The sequence below is a fragment of the Anopheles merus genome, chromosome 2L, assembly GCF_017562075.2.
Source record: "Anopheles merus strain MAF chromosome 2L, AmerM5.1, whole genome shotgun sequence".
Taxonomy (NCBI): domain Eukaryota; kingdom Metazoa; phylum Arthropoda; class Insecta; order Diptera; family Culicidae; genus Anopheles; species Anopheles merus.
The window spans coordinates 53437780-53456725 of NC_054083.1; the positions used below are offsets into that span (position 1 = coordinate 53437780).

The 18946-nt window shown below is 51.3% G+C and overlaps 2 protein-coding genes across 2 annotated transcripts; one reads left to right on the forward strand and one right to left on the reverse strand.

The window, feature by feature from the left end:
- The first annotated feature begins 549 nt into the window (after positions 1 to 549).
- Positions 550 to 1665, forward strand: LOC121594424 (mRNA turnover protein 4 homolog). The gene is made up of 2 exons (XM_041917659.1): positions 550 to 684; positions 761 to 1665. Exons 1-2 carry the CDS (start codon positions 657 to 659, stop codon positions 1603 to 1605), a joined length of 873 nt encoding a protein of 290 aa, XP_041773593.1. The 5' UTR covers positions 550 to 656; the 3' UTR covers positions 1606 to 1665.
- Positions 1666 to 1751: 86 nt separating this feature from the next.
- Positions 1752 to 18592, reverse strand: LOC121594412 (mucin-5AC). Its single transcript, XM_041917619.1, has 5 exons — positions 17853 to 18592; positions 3831 to 7741; positions 3563 to 3736; positions 3123 to 3472; positions 1752 to 3036 (listed from the first exon to the last, which is right to left on the reverse strand). Exons 2-5 carry the CDS (start codon positions 7719 to 7721, stop codon positions 1986 to 1988), a joined length of 5466 nt encoding a protein of 1821 aa, XP_041773553.1. The 5' UTR covers positions 7722 to 7741; positions 17853 to 18592; the 3' UTR covers positions 1752 to 1985.
- Between the last annotated feature and the right edge of the window lie 354 nt (positions 18593 to 18946).

The following is an 18946-nucleotide window of genomic DNA, read 5'->3' on the forward strand; positions in this document are numbered from 1 at the left end:
ATTTAGAGGAGTGTTTGATAGTTTGCATGACAATTTGTACGAAAACAAGCATATGAATCTCGTTAATGTGAAATTTATTAACAAACTATTACGTCAGCACTCTTGAAAAGCAAACTTTTGTTGAGTGTACATAAGCTCCCTCACATTTGGTCGTAATGTATTGTTAGATGAACAGATGACTAAAGTGTATTTTAATCATTTTTAAAGTGTATAATAAGTAAATAATTTGAATTTTTGACAGTCAGCTCAACGAAAATGTGTAAATTCTGACCAGCAAGAAAATTGTAACCATCCAGTGTGCCAAACAAGGTTTGTAGGGAGGAGTACTCCAACAGCCGCTCGGAAATTTAGAACTCAGAAGAATTCATGATGAATTTATGTGCAAAACAATGAACCGCCCCTTCTCACGTGTTTCTGCAAGGAACTGCAAAATAAAAAGGATTTCTTTCAAAACAAAAATGAATTTGTTATTTACGTTTCGAAAACCGTTTCGATATGCGGCTTTGAAAACAACCACCTTCTATCTGCAAACCTTGGTCAGCTTGTGCGAAGCTGTCAAAGCTCACATGTTTTCAAACGCATCGTAAACATCTCGCAGCCGGGACACCACGTTTTTGAGTAAAGTTTTGTGTTAAACTGTTTGCTATTTATTCACGATGCCGAAATCAAAGCGAGATAAGAAAGGTAATGGTGTTGGAGGGATTGAGTTCGGAGTCGAAGCTAACTTTATATTGTTTCTCCTTTCCCGCATCCCGCGCAGTGTCCCTAACAAAGACCGATCGGAAAGGTCTGTCGAACAAACAACAGATCATCGAAGACATACAGCAATGCCGGGAGAAGTACGACAACATATTCCTGTTCTCGGTGCAAAACATGCGCAACAGCAAGCTGAAGGATGTGCGGGCAGAGTGGAAAAACTCGCGCTTCTTCTTCGGCAAGAATCGGGTGATGCAGCTGGGCCTGAAGCTGATCAGCGACGATGAGAACAGTGAGCCGACCAAGCTGGAGCAGGGTATGGAGCAGCTGCGCGAACAGATGATCGGCCAGTGCGGGCTGCTGTTCACGTCGGAAAGCAAGAAGACGGTGCTGGAGTGGTTCGACACGTATCAGGCGGAAGAGTTCGCCCGTGGCGGGTTCCGGGCGACCAAAACGGTCAAGCTGAAGCCGGGCCCGCTGGAGGAATTCTCGCACGCGATAGAGCCTCACCTACGGTCGCTGGGCATGCCGACAAAGCTGGACCGTGGTATCGTGACGCTGTACAAAGAGTTCACCGTGTGCGAGAAGGGCAAGGTGTTGACGCCGGAGCAGGCCCGCATCTTGAAGCTGCTCAACAAACCGATGGCAACGTTTAAGCTGATCATGAACTGTTGCTACACGAAGAAGGATGGGTTTGAGGAGATCACCAAGCGGGAAATTGCGGCGACGAAGAAGACGAGCAAGACGGCGAAACAGCCGACCAAGCCGGCCACGGTGGCCATGAAGGGCAAGAAAACGGACGAAGCGATGAGTGAGGATGAGGAGGAGGACGACGATGACGACGATGAGGATGATGAGGATGATGATGAAGCGATGGAACAGGATGATTCCGGAGATGATGATGAGTAAATATACATAAATAAGGCCGTACAAATAAAGTAAATTGTTGAATAATTTACAAACAACTAACTTGCGCTGTTTGATCATCTTTAAACTGGGTTTAGGTCATTCCCAGGGTAACACTTCGTTTCATTCCAGGTGATAGAGGACACAGCAAGAAACACAGGGGTTGAGTTTTGGAAACAGATGCCAACATTACCGAATGTTGGAGGATTTCGGTTCGATCATTCTTTATTGAGCTAAGCACTAAAATAAATAAGACTCTACACTTATTACATACTATCGACACACGCACAAACACACTCCTCGCACTGTCCTCGCTTTGGGGGTGGCGCCCTGTTTTTTTTTCGCGCACCACCCCTTTTCGGTGCCCGTGTTTTTCTTACCGCTTAGTTTAATTTGAACTTCCGCTTCCGCTTGTCGTCCTCCGTCTTTATGCAGCGTCCTCGGTAGCAGATCTCCGTCTCGTGCGTGATGCCGTTCGACACGGACGTCGGAATGACGAGCGAACCCATCGGGTTGACGAACGCGGGCGGTTCCGCCGTCACCGGTACGAACTGCGTTTCGCTCGGGCTGATGTCGGTCGTCGAAGCGGTTGGATCAGCAAGCGAGTCTTCCGTCGGTCGGAACTCTTCATCCTCTACCTCGTCATCGTCATCACTGACCGGATCACCGCCATCCACCATCTCCTCCGTTTCCGTGTCATGTTCGGCCATTTCGTACAGATCGGAGATCGTTCTCTTCACATCGGCAAAGATCCCGTCGGAAACTTTTCGTTTCGCCTCCTCCTCATCCGAACCGTTCAGCGGCTCGTCTTCGGCGATGGGCTCGAAAGTGGCCGATGGCTCGGTAGTCTCTTCGGCCCGATCCTGCTGCTGCGGAAGATTGGTAGAAGTTTGTTCCAAACTGGCCAGCGTGGGCACTTCTTCCGTTGGCTTCGTGGTGGTGGTTGTTGGAGTTGCTTGCGTACTGCTTGCCACTTCCGCCACCCCCGTTATAACCTCTACGGATGCATCGTCCGTTTCCGTTTCCTTCGGTTCATCCTCCGGTGCAACGGTCGCCTGCTCTTGTGCGGTATTTTCCTGATCATCGTACTGTTCTTCGTCGGCGTGATATTTAGCGCCAACCTCTTGCGGCACGTTTTTGCCCGAAAGTCCAACGTGATCGATGCTCTTGAGCGATTCGCCAAAGTGCGACGGTCCGTTGTACACCTGGGCCGCCTGGTTGATGTGCTGCGATTCGGCCGTTCCGAACGAATCCACCACCTTCGAGCGACCACGCTTGCGCAGGAAATTGTTCCGGAAGTTGGCCACCGGTCGTCGCGGTTCCTCCACGCTAACTTGATCCTTTTCGTCGCTTTCGCGTTCCGGCTTCTTCTGGCTGCTATCGTCAATGAAATCCTTCATCACATCGTTCAGCAGGTCGGCAAATGAGGGAACACTGCGGAAAAGTCGATCGAAAATTGATTAAAACATTCCGCTCGTAAGTTGTGTTGCCTTTCGTTTGTGTGGCAGCACTGTACTTACCTATTTTCTGTGCTGTCCTCGGCATTTGTTGCCTGACTGTTACTGCTGCTGCTACCCTTCTGGCCATAATTGGACGACACGTTCACAAAGTACATCTCAGTGTCGCGGGCCGCCGTTACAATTTCCGGTTCCGGTTCGGTCGAAACGTTCTCCTGCTCGAAATCATTGGTACGCGATTCGCTCTTCAGCACCGGCTGGAAAGAGTTCTGGTTCAGCTTGGTCGACCACTGCGATTCCTGTGGCTGCAGGTTGAACCGGGTGCGCTCGCGGATCCGGAATCGGGGTCCGCTGCTGGATGCCGGTGCCGCTGGTGCCGTGCTCGGTTGCTGCGTCGTTGCTGCGGCAGTTTGCTACAAGATCGGAAAGAAAACAAAACACACGCACACACACACACAGACGTTATAGTAGGCGGCGTTTACCATCGATGGTTGAGTGCTTACCTCCTGTCTGGAGCGTAGTGTGGGGGAAATGCGGCGCAGATTGCTGCCTCTTCCGAACGCTCGCGTCACCGGAGCCTCGGGAGAGGCGGTCGTAGCTGCTGCCGCCGGTTCGGTCGTGGTTGTCGGTCGGCGTGTACGTCCGCGCAGGATATCTTGACGGTTCTTCGTACGCACCTGGGTGGAGTGAAACAAAACGAACAACAAAGTGTCAGTGCAGTGTACAGTAGAGCGTAATGGCGGACGTGGTGTGTTTGTCGGTGGTACGTACGGTGTTAGATCCTTGCGTGGGCTGTTGCTGCTCGTTGCTATATCCTGCGGCCTGTGTCGTCGTCGGGCTGACGGTCGTGGTCGCGTACAATCTTGAGGGGCGTCGCACGAACGCCGGTCGGCGTCCGGACGCCGTGCGTGATCCCGCTCCCGATGTCGCCGTAGGTTCGGGTGTAGTGGTGCGTACGGATGTCGTTCGTTCCGTGGTAGTGCGTGACGCGTACGTCTGCTGGGAGTCGCGTTGGCGTGAAACAAGTCCCGGTCGGCGTGGCCTTGGAGTGATCTCAACCTTCTTGATTTCCATCGCCTCCTCCAGCGGTTGACCGTAGGCGGTGGTCAGTTTTTCCTCACTCTCCGTCACCGGCTGGTACTGGATGGGGGCTGGTGGTGGGGCAGTCTGGGGAGTTGCTTCCGTGGCGGGTGTTTGCGATCGGAGCGGAATCACCGATTGACTCAGCTCGGGATCACGGCTCAGTGGAATCACTTCCTGAGGACGCACGTACTCCTCCTCCTCGGCACGATCACCACCTCCCAGCTGAGCTCGGGTGCTGTACGAGGGGACGAAGTAGCTGGACGTTTGCGGTGGAATGACCGTCGTGGGAGTCGTTTCCTGTTCGTAGCTCGGTTCACTGTAGTACGTGGAGTACTTGCGCGTTACCTGCTGCTGCTGTGGATCTACGGAGTTCAGTGGGACCTCATTGGCCAGCGTTGTGGAGATGAGTCGCTCGGAAGGATCCTCGTACGTTTCCTGGTAGCTCAGCGTGGTCGAAGGCGTAGTAGCGATCGTCGTCGAAGGAGGCATGGTCGTTGGGGCGGGCGCACCACCCTGAGGTCGAATGACCGGATAGTTCTGCTTCAGTACGTCTCGCTGGTAGTCCAGGTTCTCTTCCTCCTTGCGTGGGCCACGTGGCGTGGTAGTACGGCTGCGACTACGTCCACGAGAGGCCGGACGTTCGTCGTTGTTGGGCACGTAGCGGGAGCGGGAGCGCGAGATCGGTGCCCGGGTGCTGGGGCTTGACTGTTCGCTCGTCTCTGGGGCTGGTGTGGTACGGGATGGATGAGGACGGCGCTGTCGCTGGACGGGTCTTCTGGTGGTAGTGGTGACCGGTTCCGCTGCGTACGAATCTGCTCCAACGGACGATTGTGTCGTCGTGCGGTGCAGCTGCTTGCGGAAGTGAGGTCCTCGTGTGTTGGCACCCGTCGAAGCAGAGTCCGGTGTCTTGGGCGACCACTGATCGTCCATCAGGGCATTGACTAGTCCGGGCAGATTGGCACTGATCGGTGGCAGCTCCGAGGGAATGCTGTAGTGCTGCTGGTCCGTAGTTCCCTGCGTTGGTTCAACCGTCGCCGTAGTCGGCTCGCTAGTGGTAATGACCTCGACCGAGTAGCGTGGCGCATCGTTGTACGAATCCGTCTCGTACTTGTACTTGTTGATGTAGCTCGTTCCAGTGGTACCGACCGTGGTCGGGAAGCTCGTTTCGTACTTCGGTTCACGCTCGTAGAACTTGCTGCGATGGTCGAAATCGCGGAAGAAAACGTCCTGCGTAGTAGGCGGTGCCGGTGTCGTCGTTCCAGCCGTTGTGCCGGCAGCAGTTGAGGATGGGTTGTAGTACGTGCTCACGTACTTGCTGTGTCTGTTGGCGCCGCTGTCTTCGTTGATGGCGGCCGCGGCCGTGAAGTAGTTGTTGCGGATGATTTGTCGCTCAGCACCGTCCCTGCCCGGCAGGCTGGTCGTGATGGTTGTCTTGATCATTTCGTCCGTGTGTTGCTGGGAGGATGGTGGGTTGAAGAAATCCAAGAAGCCGTGGTCCACTACCGACGACTTGACGTTGTTTGGCCGGACGGAGTCAACGAGCTTGAACTTGTGGACAAATTGTTGCTGCTCCTGCTGCTTGCTTTCACCCAGCGTGGCCGGTGTGGTTGGCTGATGCTGCTGGTGCTGCTGCTGATGATGAACCGGACGACGACTGCGGAAGTTCTCCTCGCGGAAGTGCGTTCTCATGCGCTCCGCTTCGTACTGCAGCTGAGCCGTGGTGGGACGCTCGGTCGTGGTCGGTGTCGTCAGCAGGGTCGTGGTGGAGTCATCTTCATCCGCCGGATAGAACGATGGTGGAATCTTCTGGTCTGGCATTGGTTTGAAATCGAACTGGCGCGTACTGCCGTACGAGCGGAACGGATAGTTCGGCGTCGTCGGAGCAGGAGCCGGGCTCGTCGTGGGCTTCTTCGTTTTGGCAAGGTTGAAGTACTCCTCGTTTACGCTCGGATGGCGGCTCGGTGGGTTGGGATTGTTGAACGTACCGTACTGTCCTGCGGAGTTACGTTCACCCGACGACGACGACGACGAAGACGTTGACACGGGCTTTCCTGTGGGCGAAGTGTAGTGATCATCGTCGTAGATGGGCTTGCGGGAAGCACCCAACGTGAGCGGGGCTTTCGTCGGAGGGGCATCTTCGGCAAAGTTTAGGGTGGAAGGCGTATAATACTGCACGTTGCTCGGTGCCGTTGGGCGCGTGTAGAACGTGTTGTGCTCCAGGGAGTTTCCGCTGGAGGAGCTGCTCTGACGCACGACGATCGAGCCGACGTGTGGCGGCGGCAGTGAAATCTTCGAATATCCGCTGGGAGTTTTGTAGCTCAAAGGCGCCACAAAGAAGGGCAGATCTTCGATCTTGCGGTTGGAGCGGCTGGACGACAGGTCTACGCTGGACAGGTAGGGCAGATCGAAGCGAGAGTAGCTCTTGGGCGGTGCCAAACCGGACGGTCCGATGAAAACTTTCGGCGTGTTCTTGCCGAACGCATCCAGCACGGCAATCTCGTTGACGTTCTTCAACCCTCCAAGCGCATCACCGGTGGACAGCTTACCCTGACGGCCCTCGTTGTACAGGAACAGGGCTAGCGGCGGCTGGTTCGGCTTCGGTTTCGATGACGCAGTACTGCCGAATGTGGCCGACGAAGAGCGGGATATGGCAGGGGCGGGCGTTTCCGGGGCGTTGGTGTAGCGCGGTGCAAAGGTGGCTGCACTGGAGCGCGCCGGCTTCGGCGTGGTGGTCGTCGTACCGGCAGTGTAGAAATCATTGATCAACGATGGGCTCACCGGTTGCGGAAGCGAATTGAAGCGATTGTTCTCGAGCGCAGGTTGCGACGGTTGCTTCTGGTTGTACAGCGTCTCGACCGGAACGTACAGCAGCTGGACCTCTTCTTGTGAAACGGCTCCACCGCTCGGGCCGGACTGGGGGCCGACCTGTTGCTGGGCGTCGAGTTCCGGCTGGCGGATGTGTTGGTACGAGAACGGTTGATCGAGAAGCGTGGGCTGTTGTTGCTGGGGCGGTGGAGACTGTTTGTCCTCCTGGATGAGCGCCTCGGAGAGCGGTGACTTGGAGAGGAACTGCTGCTCGAACGGATTGGTCGAGGAGGCCGGTTGCGGCGGTGGCGGTGGTGGTGGAGGATGCTGTATGGTTTGACCTACAAACGGGCCGTTGCGCTGGAAGCTGGTCAGGTGGAACGGTTGCTCCAGCAGCTCCTGGGCCGGTTGCTGATGCTGGGGCACGGGTTGCTGCAGCAGGAAGCGGTTCGATTGCGGAAACTGGTGGTTCAGGAAGGTGAAATGATGCTGCTGGGCCTGGGCCGCATTGTCCGGCCCGAGGAACGTCTGCTGCGGCGGGGCGGCAAAGTAGTTCAGCACGCGCGCACCGGCCTGACGCTCCGAACCGGGCCGGGACAGCGGAATCCAATCGTTACCCGTCGCTGGTCCCGTGAACTCCGTCAACTGACGGGACCACCGTTCACCAGCAGAGGCTTGAGGGCACAGCGTGATGGCGACGATCGCTGCCACCGATAGTGCGATCATCTTCGGGATGCCCAAGGTCAAACGCAGCGTTCGTCGTTTTTCTCTCATTGTTGTCGTTCGTTTCTATCCTGTGGTGAGTGTGAGATGAGAAGAAGGGAAATGCTCGCGTTAAATCAGTGCTATACTAATTGCTACAATGCTAATTAATGTTGATCCAGGTATGGCGTGCTCGGGCCGCCTGTTGCTGCTGTTGTTGTTTTGCATGTTAATGCCACGCTTTAGTGCCGCTTTCTTGCCGCGTGCCGTGTGTTGTTACGTGTTTGACGGAGCGTATCATAATCGTATTGTCTTTCAATAATCGGACGCGGCGAAGAAGAGGGAGAGGAATAGCAGCGGGGGTGTAATTACAGTGACCGTGGCCGTGTGTGGGTGTGTTTTCGCTTTTCTTTTCGCGGTGATCAGCGCTGGCGCAAGCTCGGTGTGGCGCGTATATGTAAAAGTGCATTTTTCCGTGATTGCAGATTTTGCAAAACGGTGCAGCTGCTGCCGCCGCCAACCGAGAGATGCACCGTAAGAAAGCGTGAGCCGAGCTGAGCGCAGAGGCAGAAAACATCTCTAAAGGTAAGTAGATCGTAAAACATCGCGCACACCTCTGTCCCTCTCGTGCGGAGAGAAGGGAGAAGGGTGTTGGTTATGCTCGAACGGTGGTAGCAAGAGCGCTTAACGCTTGGTGCTCGGAGGGAAAAGTAATTCCTTCCTTCAAGAGCAAGCGATCTCGAAAGTTCCACTTTTGTAGCATATTTTCACAAAATTTCCATCCCGCTGTTTCGTGTGCCACCGATAGTGGTAGTAAACACGTTGCCACGAAACAGCGGGATGGCTGGCAAGCGAATACCAAAATGTCGATCGTTTTAATTAGCTGCTGGCGCCGCGCTTGCACACACACACACAATGGCAATCTGTCCTACAGGATATGGCTTTTAAGCAATCTCTGGTGCAAAGTACTTAGCTTATCGAATGATTTATCCCTGGGCCAGTGGTTACGTCGCGTGTGGCAGCCATGCCGGAACTGGGACCGGTACTCGCGCACTAGCTCATTGGACCTAGATTTGCGTATGGCATTGACGGTGACGGCGTAACACATCCTGCTGCGAGATGAGAAATTGTGCTGCATCCACACAGCACAGCCGATGCGAGTACGTTTGTTTATCGACTCGTTCTCCAGAGGCAGTCGCCGGACATGGCATGAAACCACAGGCCGGGCGCGCAACTGGCAACTTCCAGATTGGATAAGTATTTATTTGCGCTTGCAAGGCGCAGATCCGGCCTGCCCAGTGTGTAGAAGGGCGGGAGCCGCCACATGTATGATGAATTTCCCCGTGCCCAGTGCCCAGTGGCAAAATCGGAGCGATCGTTTGGTGGGGGGGAGAGTGGAAAGGAGAGCAAAACACTTGATTTTAATGTCGCCTTCAGTCCACTGAGCACACGGCCGATGAAATCCGGTTCCGTACAACAACAACAACAATCAGCTCCAAGGTGTACCCTTCACGGCCGGGAAGCATGTCGTCATCGTGGCGGTGCCTCGGTGTCCCGATCGTGTTCCATTGAAGGTGAAAGTGATTGGTAGCCGGGTCGGTTCGGGCTGTAATAATGGAATCGCCCCGTTCGGAAAGCCATTCGCGCGATCCCCAGAGCAGAGCAGAGCAGAGCAGAGCGTAAGCGAAAAGGGACAGGTGATTGTGTGTTCTTTTAGGGGAATAGGAACGCTGCACGAAATTCGATCGGATGAAAGGAAAAGTTTATTCTTTGCCATTTCAAACCAGATTAACTCGTTACCGTACCCTTGAAGAACGGTTCTTATCATAGTTTCTGGATTCCCTTTCACTGGGAATAAGGCAAGGATAAGCGTGTGCTGCTCACTGTACAGGCGACCTCGAGCTGAACCAACCGATGCTTACAATTGCTACCTTTCAGCATCAGGCGAAAGTGTAAATAAGCATAGGAAAAGCAGCACCTGTGCCATTTGCGCTTGCACCGGAGAAGAAAAGCGGCAAAAACACCGCGGACGAAATGCATCTATTTGCACCCAATTTTCCGGTCCCTGTCCCTGCGCGGCGGTTTGGCATTGTTTACCCCACAACCCTGTGCAAACAAGTGCGCCCGATGTTTGCGTTTGCCAGATGAATGAAACATCGTAATCCTAGAAGCGTTTTAGACGGGTCGGTGCTCTTGGAAGACGAAAGAAAAAACGGTTCGTTCGCGTCGCAAGTGGGAAACTAGATGACGCTGCAAACGAAAGTAAAAGCCCGGGGCAATTGCTTTGTTTTTACAGCTCCAGCTCCTCTCACCACTCACCACCGCGTGGGGCGTGCAACAATCGTGCGCAATCGTGGGCCGCATGAGGGAGCAAAGGCCCCTGGTCACAGCAGGGCGTCGTCTTCCCGGGGGTCGTGATACGGAACGCGGGGCGTTGTGCTAAAGCAGCAGTGCAAGACGCGCTAGTGTCATAATCATCCGTGGGAAACAATCCGGCCGGCGGCTTTGCCACATGACACGCCGCAGTTCACACATTATGGCGTTCTCTTAGCGGATTTGGCTTCTTGGAATGCTTTGCGCTGTTGTAAAAAAGGGAAGGCTGGAAAGGCTAATTTCTTAACCCTCACGGGGGAGAGGGGAGGGCTCTTCTCACTTTAATGTTCCCGCTTAGGATTTGTACTTTATTTTATCGACGCTCTGTAACGGTCGGTCCAATCTTCCTGCTAGCCGGGAGACGATCTTGGAGATCGTAGTTGCGTAAGTGCCACGTTAAGTACGAGAACGAATGATGACAATGTTTTGAGATCTTTTGTGTGCTATCCCATCCATTCCCATCCGTCGTGTACTGATTCTGATTGATGGAAACCACTTGGCTGGACAAATCACCCCACAAGCAGGAAGAAAATGCCCATGCAAAGAGCAATAGGTGATGATTAGAAGTCGTTAGGAAAGCTTCACGCTCCTGACCGATCGCCAGCCGGGCCCGTTAATGGTTTCCTTGTTCAGCTCGACATTAAACGAGCTACTGGTGGTGGTGGTGTGGCGGTGGTTGGCAAGATAAATGGGGAAGGGCTCCCACTGCTTAAGTGGAAGTCATCATCTCCCCGGCTGCGTCAGAATGCTGTCATGCGTTTATGTCATTGGAATGGGAGTTGAGCTTTCGCTTTCGGTTGCACGCGGCAGATGCCCTGTGGGGATTGGAAGTAAAAATAACACTGATCGTGCTACTCCGTTCGCCCGTTAATGCCCGTCGCCCGTTGGCTGCTGGGAGTTGTTGTTTGGATGCGTTTTTAAATGCTCAAAGCATTGTTGTTGTTGAAAGTCACAGCTAGGTTCTTCCGTTCTTTTTAGTTGTCTTTCGCTTTTAAGCAGCTATCGGCCTCCTTTGAAGTGCTGTAAATTTTGTAGCTCAGATTTTATAGGAACTTGTGATCGTAAAATATCACACGAATCGCTATCGTCCGTTTTACTACCGGTGATGTGTGTATAAAATGAGACGTTTTCTGCGCACTAAAACTCACACCAACGTTAATCATCATTTCCACGGACACACACACCCCTACAGACGTATCGATAGAAAGTGAACTTTCTTTCAGCGTCACATTCGCTGTGAGCGATCGATGATAATACGTCACCTCATCGTCAGTTTGCATCCCCCGCACGGCGCATCAAGCCGCTCATCAACGGGAGATTTAAATGCGCTTTAGAAAACGAACCTCACCGCTCATGTTTGACTGAATCTAATTTCTGCTGGCTGATGGGTAGATGATCACCCGTTTAAGGCCGGGCATAATTCACTAGCGGTGTGGCGCGGCAAAAGGCGGTGCGGGGGGGAGTATGATGAAATTTATTCCATCGATTATGGTCCGAGCTTTTTCGGCCGGGGGAGTGTGAAGTGTTTCCTTTTCTTTTTCCGGTTCCGTACGCTGCTGCCGCCGATGGAATGGAGCAGGAATAATTAATTCACCGTTTTGATCCAACCAACGGGGGCGGGATTGATGCTGGCCGTGTGTGGGGGGAGGACGATGGCTTAGCCGAACCACGATTGGGGGTGTAAATGTTTAATATCCATTGCATCTGCGGCAGCGTGCTCAGCGTGTGTGTGTGTGCGCGCGCGATTCAGAGCAAAGCCAACCAATTCCGTGTGTGCCTTTCCTTTGCGGCGATGACGATCGGTGGTTAATTTGGAACTGCTTAAACCGTGATCGATGCAATCGATCAAAGACCTTTCACGCCAGCGGGAGAAAATTGGAATTACTGGAGGCTGGAGCATGATATGAATAAATTTAAACCCTTATTACCAGCGCAATCAAATTAAGAGGATGATTTTGGATAACTTGTGTGTTATGTTAATCAACCCTCTTTACAACCGCATTGCTGTGTGATGATGGGTGTTAGGTAGCAAGTAAATAACCGGTCCACGTTTGGGGCATGAGCAAGCAGGATTGCATCGAAATCAATAAAATCCGATTTGATATCGCTTCTGAGCAATCTAACCACTGAAGGACTGGAAACCACATGTCCTTGACCGGATCGTGTAGAAAAAAAAACCAACGCTCCTCAAATGACTCATTTCAATCGATCTCTCTCTCTCATGCTCCTCGAATGCACTCGAATGCGGGTGAACTCGCAAAGGCAGCACAATGAGTCACCCGCAGGGTCAGGAGACGTTGGGCTGGAAATAATTCAACGCTCATGCAACCCATACAGATCACATTAATCTGACACCGCGTCACAAGAGCCAAGCGCCAGACAACCTTGGGTGCATGGAAGGGAAGCCTACTACTGCTCCAGCGGTACCGGAGGCTGTGGAATGTGCTGTGGATGAAAGTGAAACCCGACCGCTTGGAGTGAGTGGTGGGTGCGTTGGTGTGTTTCGACGTGTTTGTTAGGTTTATTTATTCTTCGTTTAGAGCACTATATTATTTGCCCACTTTAAAGTAAACACAATTGAACGGAGGAAGGAGGGCGTTTGTTGTACATGGCAACAATTGAGAAATTCATTCAAGTTGAAGTTAAAATATGCATCATTCCAATGCATGTGGTCGTCGTACCGTTTCGTGTTGGATGCTGACACAATGAATCACTAGTAGTATGGAATAGTGTGCAGCTGGTTTTTAGTGCGCCAAAGATCTATTTTTGAAATATTTATTACTCTTGTTCCACACTGATCTAGACACTCAAAGGTTAACTTTTATCCAGCATTAATGGACATGATCAAGCTTTTCCTGCGCCGATCACGATCGAGCTTAAACTTGACAAATGGGGCATCGCTGCTGTGGTTCGTCCAGTAAAACGGCTAAACAATCGAAATTGTCCAGATCTCCCCCCCCCCCCCCCAGAGCACATGGTTTATTTATTAGGCTTCCTTTTATTTAACCACAAGATATTCTGCTTTGAATCGCAAAACTAGAAAGCTGACCAGCGCACGAACCACGAACCAGCGAAACAAATGAGGGAACACTGAGCTCAACATTTCCTCCTGCTGCGGTTTTCTGCGCCCTGTCCGGAGGGATGAAAAAGGGGAAGGCAGAGCCCGGCCATTCCCTTCCCCGGTGCCGTTCTGAGGTTGAGTGCCGTAAATACCTCGCTCGGCAAAGCGGCACTTTCACCTTCGGGTTATGAAATATGTTTACCACCCAAAGTTTGGCGCTGTTCGGAATTCGCATCTCTTTCGTTCTTGTCCGCTCGGGAGCCTGTAGCGCTGTAGCTGAGAGGCAGAAGGCTTAAATTCGATTTCGATTTTGTTGTGTCGATAAAAAAAATCATTCATGCTGCCTCGGGGTGGGCGATTACCCATTCCTCTTGTGTGTGTCTTGTAACCGAACGGAAGAAGAGTGGGTAAGCAAAATTGCACACATTCGCGAAAATAGATTGGCATGATCGGGCAAATTATAGGGAACCATGTACCCCATCTCCGATCTCCTCCTTCGTGAGGATCATTTCGGAAGTGTCAAAAAATATTTATGAACGAAAAAGGAATGAAAGATGCGAAAAGGGTAGCGTGTAATGTTGGGCTCTCACCGCATATTTCACGAGCTGCTGTGAGAAGGAGCGTGTTTTGTTAGAGTGATGTTTAAAATTTTACGCTTCACGGTGGTCTGCGTATTGTTTTAAGGCTCTCTAAACATACACACAGACAAAAAAAGAGCGAACATAGGTGGCAATTTATGATATTTTGGTAAACGAAACGGTTCCGGTCGGCGCTTTACGGTAGCTTGACGAATGACGAAGATGAATTGTTTTAAGTGTGATTTGTTAAAGTGGACGGACGAGCGACTGTGTGTCTGTGTGTGCCGCTGTTAATGTAATGTGTGGCAGTAGCACGTGTTAGTTGGTGGTTGGGCAGGCAATTTGCTTGATCGAGGATTAATTAAATTTCAACAACTCGATACCGTTGCCGGGGAAGTCATAAAGCTTCCGGCATTCACCTACAACTGTGACAACTGTGGCTCAACGGCGCCTTCTTCTCCGATCAAACGAATCAAACATCCGACTGAATGTTTTCCTTTGAAAAACAATCGGAAAACCTTCAATTATTTTGTGAAGGTTGTAACGCGCGTCCACAAAGGTGGCCAAGCTTGGCTTGGGTAGTAATGTAATTGAAGGCAATTTACTTTGTAGGATTTCCGCGGCCAATGTTGGCCGTTGTAAATCAATCGATCGTGTACAGGTTCATCTCTCTCTCTCTCTTTGTTTGTTGTACATTGTTCATATTAAAATCGCGCTTTTGGACAGGTTTGTTTTGAGCTGGCCCACCTATTTCCACAACACACCAGTTTTTCCCGTGCACTCTCTGATACGATCGAAATCATATTCATTTCGAAACAAACAATAGCCCAGTGCAATTGTATGCTCCCATAAACGGTGCCAGAGGATTTGCATAAGAGACGTTTGACGTGTTGTGTTGTGTCATGTGCTCCCAATTTTCGATGTGTGTCTCACCCTAGGGACGCTCGGAGTTTGCCGGATTGCCGGAGGCTGTGTCAGGTTAAGTCATTGCATTTATTGTCACCGGGCGGCAAACAAACAATTGACGGCGCTCACCGAAGTTATTCAACGTCCCTCTAAGCTTCCGCACAATTTGGGTGCGTCCTTGAACGTCCTCTGGGGGGATGGGGGAGAGAATGTCGTCGCACTGGAATTGATTTGACAGACGTTGCGCAACAGTCGTGAATTTGATGCGTGCGTATCTGCGCGACTGGCAATATGCACGACTTTGATCGGCACGGTGTGGGGGGAGAAAAAGCTGAAGCTGAAAGAGAAATCCGGTTCCGGTGGGAGAAAGTGTCGCATTCTCGTTTCTACGATCGGGGTACGATCGGGTTGTGCGTGGTCGCGTGATGTAACGGTGGCTATGGTGGTATGGTGATCATGTGAAATCCCACGTTCGTCGATCGAGATCACCTCCGATGGGAATGTGGTAGAGAAATGGTGGCGGGAGAGATACGCAGATTGTCATCGGCCTTTTTTTGCTGGCGCTCGGTACGTGATATGTGTGGTGTAAAAATGTTAATGGTTCATTAATTTCGTGCTCTGGACTGTGTTTCAAAGAAAGAAAGATAACCCCCCCCCCCCTTACTTTTCCTATCGAAACGATTTGATCTTGGGGTTTCAATCTGTCGTTTATTTTATGGGTCCAATGTTATGTCCCCGTGGTGGACAATGTGGAGTGGTGGCGGACATCTTTACATGATGCTCCAGATTACCATCGCGAGGTACGCGATCGAGTGATCGTTCCAAGCACGTTCGTTTGCCCTCGGACGCGGCTCGCGTGACATCGATCAACAGATCAACATAACCACATGGGAGGAGATTAAAAGATGAAGCAATTATTGCAAGAGCAGTACAAAGCAGAAATTCCTCCACCTGGAGGGCAATGTGTTGTGTGTAGTGCAGCCATCGTCAACGGCATTAATGTTTCAATCGGAGTGCAGCGAAAGACCGCAATGCCTCGGTTTGGCCTTTTTTTGTTGTTGTGCGCATGGTGATTCTTTCTTAGTTGTTTGAATCGCGCATTGTTTGTTGCGCCATGTCAGGCCGTTTGTTAACGTGTTTCATCAACGCGGGTTGATGTCGTCGCGCGCGCTTTGGGCTCCCTTGCCCCGTGCTACAGATTGCCCCCCGGGAGTGCTCTCGAGCGTGATTGATGCTGCGTTACTACCGAGGGCTTCGGTGGTAGGGAGTCGTCGTTAGTGTGTTTGGAGTTTTTTTTCTTCTTATGCTGCGTTCTTCAGCTCCACTTGCTTTGGTAGCATGATTGTGGCAGCCCATGAGCAATGTGAAGACAACGGAGCAGCAGGATGTGGGAAGGATGCTTGTGATGTGGTGGTCGGTTTGGGGGAGAGTGAGGAGTTTCACTAATAACAGACGGCAGTACACAATGTTATGCACGGGCATGCACACGCTGTAGTACATCAACGTACGCACACGCATGGATGGCATGGTTGGAAGCGGATAAAAAAAGAATGTTACGGTAGAGCACATTACCACAGTGTGGCATTTTTAGCAACAGCTAATAGTGTATGTGTGTGCAGTAAAGGTACACTTAACTTCAACGCTCTCACCTTGGTACAGATGGATAGTGATTGAAGAAAAAAAAAGCAGAAGCTGTTTATCGTCTTTATGATGATTTCTTTTAACGAAGAGTGTATGGTTTAGCGTGTTGCACAAGGTTGCTGTATGATGCTTTTCAAGAATTAAACACCGGGTTCGATTCTTTTGCTGCCACTCAACAGCAATCACATGCTTTTAGTCCTTTGTGTACTTACAGGCATCTGAAACGGTGAGCTTGAAGGTGAAACTCTTCTTGGACTTGTCAATATTTCAACGATTATGATCATCTCTTAAATGATTTGCCCGTTTTTCAATAGCGAAAGCAAATTGTCGAAGACATAAAACTGCACGAATTAGATACCCATTAGACACACAAATTAAACGAAATGCTTAAAACACTACCTTCGCTTACTCGTGATGATTATTTCACCTTCAATCACGAATTGCGGAGGATGATTTGCGCTGCGCGTGTGCCTAATTTTGTGCAACCAAATGCACTACATTATGCCCTTACCGCACGAAAACCCATTTGCGCTGCAGTTCCGAAACCGCTCGATGATGACCGCCTCTTCTTTGGCAGTTTGGTGAAAATTGCTTCTGCATATTGCAGTTTTTCCTTGCGTGCATCACTCAAACCCTGCTCAAGGGCAGCAGCAGCAGCAGCAGCCGCACTGGAAAGCGCTTAGGGACGGTTTACGTGTGTGGGTCCGTGTGTCCGTTTCGGTTGTGTCCATCTCGACCGCTTGCACAGTTCCTTTAGAAAGCTAATCAATCATTAAATGCGTCCATAAGCGTTTTAACGATGGCGCCACAGCCGCCACAGCAGCAGCGAGAGTGTGAGCGAGTGAAGCAACATAAAAAAAAGGTACGACGCATCCATACTCCATCCAACCGAACTGCTGTGGCGGGATTTTACGCTGCACTGACCACTGGAATTTTCCACCTGCTGCTCCTCCTCCTGCCAAAGGTGTTTAGCCCGCTGTCTAGTTTGCAAACGAAGGAGAAAATGGAAATGTTTTCACGCAAAAACAGACGGCACTTTTTTGCATATCCACTGCATGCACAAGAGCGTTGCTGGTTTTTCATCTTTTCCAAAAGACGTTTTGTCGTCAGTACGGTTAACCATGGAAAGGAAAATAGTCCCTCAATCCCCGCGGAGTTGTGTCGTATTAGTGCCGAAGCAGCTGGCCGCCACTTTTCGCTAGCTGGCGGGCAATTTTTAAGGCAATCAGCAACCGAACCGGCAGGTGTATAACCATGATGGGTCTTCCACCGGTAAGAAATCATTAAAATGTCACACCACCGCCCGTAACAATGGCTTTGTGCAGCGTAAAAACTGAACGGAACTTTTCTACAGGAAAGGCAAGATGATTGTATGTTTTGGTCGGTTTCAGTTTTTGTTGCTTCTTATGCTTTTTTCGCGTCGTTTTTCGCCTTCTTCCGAAAAAAAAACTGTCAAACGAATGTCATGCTTTCTTGCACTTTCTCGCCCCGGTACTTTCGGAACAGTTTTCCATCCGGTTCCGCTTACATTTTGGTCAATCTCTTGCGGGTTGCACGGGATAGATTGTTTGGTGAGGTAGCAACAACAACAGAAAAACAGAAGAAAGAAACAGGAAAACTTGTTCGTGTCTAACCGCTACTTACCACTTTTATGATTCAATTTGGGAAGTTTGGTTGTTTCCCGTGTCTGCCTCAGGTGAAATGTCGCTTTTTTTTCGCTGGACACTAACTTACACTGCACGCGATCTTTTATACACACAAACAGTCGTTCAGTGGAGCATTGATTTGCCTTAGGAAAGATGTCAATGCTGATGCTCAGTAAAGAACAGCACAAACGTACGCACAGACCGTAACTTTTCTCGCAGCTACCCTAGCAGCTGCTACCAAACACTTGCACTTTCATACGGGACCCGAAGTTACCGTTTTCTCCAAACCGAACCAAAACAGAAAGGAGAACCAACTTTTCGCACTTCACTTCAGCCGGTTTTATTCATCTCGAGAGAGTGCCGGACCTTGAGAAGAGTGTGCGAAGATGACGAAGAGTGTGTGTCTGCACACTTTCGCTTTCGTTGCAATCTCCCGGGCAGCTGGTGTGCGCGCGCGCGTGAGGTTTGAGTCACTGAAAAGCACTGGCTGCCGTTATCACTTGGCACAAAGTTTCACACACATTAAACACTGGCACAAATTGTCTCAGGATAGTTGTTTTCGTAGTGCGGGGAAATATCTCCAGAAGGTCCAGAAATAAAAAAGGCAGAGTGCGTTTGCAAGAGTAAAGCGCTCGCCAAGATCGTTGTGCCTTGTGATCGAGCGCAACAACGATCACCAACGGGTACGGTACGCCTCGCAATGCTGTCGAAGGCGTTGCGTGTGTTGCTTCCAGCGTGTCCAAGCGCAGACTGACTCCGATCGACGCCGGTAGATAGAAAGGCATTCGCGCAGCCTTCGCGCAGAGGCAGCAGCTTGCAGCTGGAGGCACCCTCCCGGACCTCGGGATCCCCGGAGTCGTTCGTGCTTGGCTGCTGGCAGCGGTGCAGCTCGAGTGGGGAAGCGCTTGGAATCTGTTTCGCTGAAGCACGTGGGGGGGGGGGAGATAGTGTGGAGCGTGGACGACTTCTTGGGTGACTCCCCAGACACCCTCCAGGCGTTGCATGTTATGAGTGTCTTGATGCGGTGATTTTGCTTTTGGATCATATTGGAGCACCCAGCAAGAAGGGAACCATCTATCCGAGGTGTCGTTG

Excerpts from the sequence above, each read along its gene's own strand:
- LOC121594424 (XM_041917659.1), top strand. The coding sequence starts at position 657 with ATGCCGAAATCAAAGCGAGATAAGAAAG. Across the intron at positions 685-760 it reads ATCAAAGCGAGATAAGAAAG|TGTCCCTAACAAAGACCGAT; the intron begins GTAATGGTGTTG and ends CATCCCGCGCAG.
- LOC121594412 (XM_041917619.1), bottom strand. The coding sequence starts at position 7,721 with ATGAGAGAAAAACGACGAACGCTGCGTTTGACCTTGGGCATCCCGAAG. Across the intron at positions 3,737-3,830 it reads CCACGCAAGGATCTAACACC|GTGCGTACGAAGAACCGTCA; the intron begins GTACGTACCACC and ends CACTCCACCCAG. Across the intron at positions 3,037-3,122 it reads GAGGACAGCACAGAAAATAG|TGTTCCCTCATTTGCCGACC; the intron begins GTAAGTACAGTG and ends ACTTTTCCGCAG.